At 40.7% G+C, this 7,254-nt stretch overlaps 1 protein-coding gene across 1 annotated transcript in view; it reads left to right on the forward strand.

Annotated features, from left to right (window-relative positions):
* The window catches only part of BMERB1 (bMERB domain containing 1), a 78,587-nt gene extending 72,448 nt beyond the window's left edge, over positions 1 to 6,139 (forward strand). The window contains exons 5-6 of the mRNA XM_044980690.1: positions 909 to 991; positions 5,762 to 6,139. Of these exons, the coding sequence (XP_044836625.1) occupies positions 909 to 991; positions 5,762 to 5,874 (196 nt within the window). The 3' untranslated portion in view covers positions 5,875 to 6,139. The remainder of the gene's footprint in view (positions 1 to 908; positions 992 to 5,761) is intronic.
* Positions 6,140 to 7,254: the final 1,115 nt, after the last annotated feature.

The following is a 7,254-nucleotide window of genomic DNA, read 5'->3' on the forward strand; positions in this document are numbered from 1 at the left end:
AGTGGCACGCAGGGGGGCTAAGGCAGGCTCCCTGCCTGCCCTGGCCCCGCACCACTCCTGGAAGTGGCCAGCCTGTCCAACAGTGGCTCCTGGAGGCGGGGTGGAGCAGGCGGCTCTGCCGCACACTGCCCTCACCTGCGGATACCACCCCCAAAGCTCCCATTGGCCACAGTTCCCCGTTCCTGGACAATGAGAGCTGCAGGTGGTGGTGCCTGCAGGCAGGGGCAGCCCACAGAGCCCTCTGCCCTTCCCTCCCCCAGGGGCCACAGGGACATGGTTCCGGCTGCTTCCGGGAGTGGTGTGGGACCAGGGCAGGCAGGAAGCCTGCCTTAGCGCCACTGCGCCATGGGGCTGGCAATCCCGTGGGCTGGATTTAAAGCCCTGATGGGCCGGATCTGGCCCGCGGGCGATAGTTTGCCCTCCCCTGGGTTAGAAAGTGGGAATTGGGATTACAGACAACTGGGTTTGGTTTTTAGTTTTGACATTGATTCACTGTGTGACCTTTTCAAGCCATTTAACTTCTCTGTGCCTTGGTTTTCCTACTGGTATAGGCCCTGATTCACCCAAGCATGTGCTTTACTTAAGTGCTTTGCTGAATGAGGGGCATAGTGGGGCTAATACTTGCATGTCTCTCAGGATTAAGCAGTGAGCATTAGAATGAAATCCCAGTCCCATTGAGGTCAATGAGAGTTTTGCCACTGACTTCAATAGGGCCAGGATTTCTCTCTCAATTCATTAAGTTTCTAATGAGCTTTGAGATCTTTTAGATGAAAAGTTCTAAATAAGAGCAAAGAAGTATTACTGCTATTAATAAGATTCTTATGGCTCTTGCCTTTACACAAAGTTACGTAGAAATCGCTGCGTTTTCTTCTACAACTTTTTTTCCCTCTCTCTTTTTGCACCAACAGAGAGCAAGAGGAAGACAAGGAGATGGCTGAATTCCTGCGGATCAAATTAAAACCCTTAGACAAAGTAACACGATCTCCTGCCAGTGAGTTTAACATTTAAAATAAATGGGAAAGAAAAAAGTCTTTGAAAAACTCTGGCAAGGAAGGGGATAGATTTTCAAAAGCACAAAGGGCAGCTAGACATCCAACTCCCACTGAAAGTCAATGAAAGGTGGGCTTTTGCTCCCAATTGTGTCTCTGAAAATCTCCCCAAAACAGCTTAGACCAAAATGAGCTAATATAAAAATATAACACCCCCCACCCCCAAAATATGAAATGCCAGCTTCTGTTTCTAGCCATTTCGGCTGAAATTTTGAAAACCACCTAGTGAACATGGATTTCCAATTCTCATCAACATTAAATCCATATGTGCTAGGTGGCACCTCTCTTGCTAGTAAAAAGAGTGTGTTTTTCAATCATGTTAGTTCAATCAACTGAGCTTAACATGATTTTAAAAAATCCTGTTAAAATGCAGATTAATGTGCTTGAAACCATTTTATCTAGCTGCCTTTCTGCCTTTGAGGAGTCTAGAGTTTTAACTACTGCTAGCATGACTTCCTATGTGATAGTGACAGTTAGTCTATATCTTAATGATGGTTAACTGGGCTTTTCAGTCAGATAAAGCCAACTTGCTTGAGATAACACAATTGAAAGACCCACCCTTTTGTCTATCAAGACAGGAACTACACAGGTTGGAAGGTATCTTGAAAGTCTTATACACTACAATACCATGTGTACTAGGGATATGGGTATAATATGCTCCAGGTTTCTAGACAGGACTTTGTAACAACCCAAGAAGGGACTGCTATCAGAGAAGTCTTCCTGGGCTTTACACTAAGCCCAGTGCATGCTGGAACAGGATGTTCTGAGTTTAGAACTCAGTCCTACTCCCATTCAGGTCAATTGCAAAACTGGAGCACATTACTGGATTAGTCCAAGGATGGATGAGTGAAGCTCTTTCCAGTTTTACTTACCCTTTGTTAAGAAACTCCCTAAAGCTGTACTTGTCTCATAGATGTACTTCCCGGTCTTAAACTTGTTTTATCTAACTCTGCTCTTTAGTTTTACTACAGAGACAAGGTGGGTGAGGTAATATCTTTTATTAGACCAACTTCTGTTGGTGAAGGAGACAAGCTTTCAAACTACATAGGGCTCTTCGTCTGAACCTGATGAAGAGCCCTGTATATCTTGAAAGCTTGTCTCTCTCACCAACAGAAGTTGGTCCAATAAAAGATATTACCTCACCCACCTTGTCTCTACACAGATACAACACTGCAAACGTTAGTCTTACTGTCCAGTTTACACTGCTTTTACCACCATATATCTGCTTATCTAGGGGATGTTTGCCTTATGTTATATTTTCTGAGATGCATGTTAGTTTATCTTCTGCCATAAGCAATGGCTGAGTTTCCTATTCTGTAGTAGTTGTCTTTACTCTCCATGTTTTTCTGACATATATTTGGAGAGTGACCATGACTTTAAAACTTATCATATGGTTCTTTTAAGAAGGTATGGATTACAAACCACATGTGTTAATGCTATTTCTTTCTTCCCCCACAACTGGTTTCTATATTTGTAGCTGTCCAAGGTATACACATTTTCCCTACACTTGGATAGGTTTTGTTTCCTTACTCGCTGTCCATTAAACCCCTATCAGAAAAACACTTCTAATATGTTCTTAACTGTAAAACCTACTCAAGTTCCATTGACTTCTATGCACATGCTTAAGTGTTTTGCTGAATTAGGCCCTTATTCAACAGAATTATGTCGAAAGAGTGAATCTCCAATTTTTCCATATAGTTGCATTCTTACTCTCTTGGGTTCCTGGTTGAGTTAATCTATCAGTTCTATAGTTCATGTCTGGTTTAATCTTCTCTTTCAGATAGGAAGGAAAGGTCCTCAAATTAACAAATTTTGGAAAATACTCTCTAGTGGCCTGATCCAAACCCAACTGAAGCCAATGGAAAGGCTTCCATTGACTTAATGGGCTTTAGATCAGGTCCCAGTCAAGGTGTGAAAAGCTTTAGAGCAAGGATTCTCATGTATATCTTAACAGAGAGATGGCTGCAAAGGCCAACTGCCCATTATATCATGCTATGCAGCATTTTTATCTTATTTTCATCAATAGGAAAAGATTATTCCTCTTTATTAATTGAATAATATGTAAAGAGGAACTGGAGTAAAGCATGAAGGTTCTGAGTGTCTGACAAAACCATATAAGTTGGGCACCATCATTACCTACAGAAACCACATAAGGAAGATACGAAGGAGAGATTTAATTGCTGATAAATCTGGCTATTTTAAAATATACCACAGTTTCAATGAAAATACAATAAATTAAGTGCCAGCCATTGATGTTCTTCCTGAGTCCAACAAAGGGAAAGCGCTGTTGTCAGGGTTCTCTCCCCACTCTGAACTCTAGGGTACAGATGTGGGGACCTGCATGAAAGACCACGTAAGCTTATCTCTACCAGATTAGGTTAAAAACTTCCAAGGCACAAATTCTTCCTTGTCCTTGGAAGGGTGTCGCTGCCACCACCAAGTGAGTTAGACAAAGATTTAGGAAAAGGACCACTTGAAGTTCCTGTTTCCCCAAACTATCCCCCCAAAACCTCTTCACCCCCTTTCCTGGGGAGGCTTGAGAGCAAACAAAGTGAGCACAGACCAGCCCCTTGGGTTTTTAGGACACTAAAAACTAACCAGGTTCTTAAAAGCAGAACTTTATTATAAGGAAAAAGTAAAAGCAGCACTTCTGTAAAATCAGGATGGAAGGTAATCAGATTCAAAACACAGAGGATTCCCCTTTAGGGGAAACTTTAAAGCTACAAAAAAAACCTCAGGAATAAACCTCCCTCTTAACCTAGGGAAATTCACAAACTAAAACAAAAGATAATCTAACGCATTTCCTTCCTTACTTACAATTTCTAATCTTAGATGCTTAGTTCAGGTATGGCTTTAGGAGATGTATTTTCCCTGCTCTGGTTCCTTGCTGTCCCAGAGAGAACACACAAAGAGAGCACAAAACAAAAACCTTCCCCCACAGCTTTGAAAGTATCTTCTTCCCTTTTGGTCAGGTGCCAGCCAGGTTATTTGAGCTTCTTAACCCTTTACAGGCAAAGGAGGGATTTGATGCTACCCTTAGCTGTGTGTTTCTGACAGCTGTATACGAACATTCCAAACCCACAGACTCTTCCACTAGCCCAAAGATTTATCCCTTTTCAGCATCCTGGCTTATTTATACACATTGGGAGATATTGAGGATAACATTGACCAATATCAGTTCCAGCAACATTTTTATTCAGCAGAGAACAATCCAGGCTGTCCAGCAAGCTATTGTGAGCATCTGATATATGGAAGCCCTGGAATCTCACAAAGTAGAGCCATTGAGGAAAGTAGAAGACCACCCAATCTCAGGAGGAGTGGGAGATAGTATTAAATACAGAAGCAGCTGGGTTCCAAGTTAGGTTGGAGATTCATTCTAATAGAAACAGATGAGGGTTTAATGGATTGATCTGCTGTAGGTGCCAAACCTGATCCTAAAGTGTGGAAAAGTGGCAGCACAGTCTTACATGGAGGTGCAGTTCTAGATGAGAAAACCGGTGTAAAAGAGTTCTGTATCTGAAAAGGACATTTCCCTCACATTACCACTTTACACTTGTGAATCCCAAAGGATAAAAATCTTGCTGAAGTGGATTTACTGCAGGTATGTGAATAGGTCCTGATGTTCAAGTACAAGTTTGAGAAGACCTTTTAAAATGTGTTGCTAATTATTTATCCTGTTTTAGTCCTGGTGATTGTGACTCACTTCCCTTGGTAGTTCTCTCCTCCTTGTCTTTCTTTTTATGCATTGTATTGTTTTAAATTAAATGTTATTGGTAATGATATTTCTTTCTCCCTGTAAAGGAATATCCATCTTTTGTCCTAATGATTGTGACATACAGGTCCATAAAGAGAATTCAAAATATCATGATACTCATGGTAGTCAGTTGTACATATCCCCAGTACATGGGTCTGACACAAGAAGCTGACTTTGTGTGGAAGGGGATTGGCAATGGAATATAAAGCCTTTTTGCCTTTTAGAGTTAATTTGAATCTGGTACAGGTTGTCAGTGGCTTAAAGCTAGTCCCATCTGATGACCATTTGTTAGACAAAGCAAATGAGGCTCTTCACAAAACTTGTACCAGGCATCACAAAACCACCAGCACAACTGGTACCAAACTGGTACCAAAGGTATCAGTCTCTGAGGGCTGAATGGATCAGGGAACTTGGTCAGTGGAATTATACTGATTTACACCCACTGAGGAGCTAACCCTCTCACATACTAGATCTGGCTGTGGACCAAGGCACTTGGAGACAGAGTAGTGAGGGGAACTTATACTGCTGCAGCCCACTCATTACCTTACTGTAACAGAAAACTTCAGTCTCCAGGGCTGCCAGATAGTTTCCACTGATTCCTTGGACTCCATCTCAGAGTAGTGGGTGTTGTCTGGGGTTCCCTGCTTGGTTTCCCTTTCTTGTTCCCTCATTTTAACCATATGATTTACATCTAAATCCCCCATTTTCAGTTTGATGTCTGGATTCTGCGGCCCCTCTCTCAGCTGAGTGGGCAGGCCTTCTGTTCCTTTGGTGGGATCAGTCATCACATAGGCTGGTATCTTTCAACATCGCTAAGAACATTGTTTAAAGAATGTAAAATAAACTCGGGCTAGAAGGTAGGCCTGTGAGATACTGCAGGATACTGTGTGCTGAAAGCAGAAGGAAATAATTTGGTCTAACTCTAGGTTTTAATGGTGTCCTGTTCTGAATGTTACAGGTACCCCAGCAGAAAAGAAGGCAGAACCTCCTCCGAGCAAGCCCACCGTTGCCAAAACAGGAATAGCTATTATTAAAGATTGTTGTGGGGCCACGCAATGCAACATCATGTAGCTCCAGTCTCTCTACCAATTCTATCTGTCTTTTTTTCAAATGTTTTTATTGGATAAAACTGTAGGGTGAAAGGATTTTAAAGCATCCTGATAGTTGAATCAAGAAATACTGTAAACATTACAGTAATGTACTGAATGTACTAATGGTGAATCCTTCACTGTTGCATGGATCACTCAATGCGCATGTTTAAAATAAAGGAATATATATAGCAGCTGTCCAATGACCAGAACAGATAGGTAAAAATAGCCGAAAAGACAAATACAACTCTGTGGCAAAAGTGAATTAGAAAAGTGTATATTTTACCCAATAATGTTTAAAATAGCAGTTTTAAAAAGTCAGCACTTTGTAGGATTTGTTATACACCTTTTTCCCTTGGCAAATTTCATTTAAACACATGCCAAGGTCTGATTATAAAAATGTCCTGTCTAGGCTATTTTTCAAAATGAAACCTTTAGAGTAGCGATACTGTATATAGTGCAACCAATAGATGAAGTAAATGTAGTACAACTGGTGTTGCATACAAAATATTTATTGAACTAGTACGACATTTGACTACTTTGCTGTGTAATTTCATTTCCAGTTCTTCACAGGGAACAGATAAGAACAACAAAGATCCTGCTCATCGGCTTGTATTTTATTATGGCATTTCAGTGACCCTGTGGTCAAATGTCCTATGTGGCTTTTAAACAATGCAATTCAAATGGAGATTACCTGTCCATTTGGAAATTGGTTTCTGCTAAATTCTTAGCAGGCACAGCTATAGTTTTTGGTGTAAATTCAAACACTGCATCATTTATTTGCTTGCAAGCCCTCCACCTTGCAGAGATGCAATAATACTGAGAGTGCAGTCAACTATTAAAACCACAACTAAATGCACTATGAGATTATGTATCACAAGCTCAATAGGTTGCTGTCCAGAAGGGGAGAAAAACATGACGGCAGCAGGATCATTTAACTTATGAAGCAGGGTGCTGAAAAGGGCTATTAATCAGATTCTTAACAGCCATGAGAAACTTTAGCTGCCAACTATTATAAAAAGACAATATATCCCCAAATTCTGACTTAAAGATTAAAAATAATAAACATAAAAGGTGAAGTTTTGGGTACTAAAAAGATAGCAATACATAAAACAGTGGTTTCGAAACTAAGGGAAAAACAATTAGGTCTGATACTTTGATGTTTCACGTTTCAATTGGTGTGCAGATGAACACGTAAAATATAGCTGTCCCTTTACTAGCTGTCAGTAAGATGGTACATCTGTGTGACTAGTATACCATATTATAGATGTATGTTGTGATGGGTGTAAGTAGTTAAATGAAGATGTTCTGATGTGAAAACATTGGGCTTTAAAAAAGATGATGGAATGTTCCTAAAAGAAAA

The sequence above is a fragment of the Mauremys mutica genome, chromosome 11 (genome assembly GCF_020497125.1).
Source record: "Mauremys mutica isolate MM-2020 ecotype Southern chromosome 11, ASM2049712v1, whole genome shotgun sequence".
NCBI lineage: Eukaryota > Metazoa > Chordata > Testudines > Geoemydidae > Mauremys > Mauremys mutica.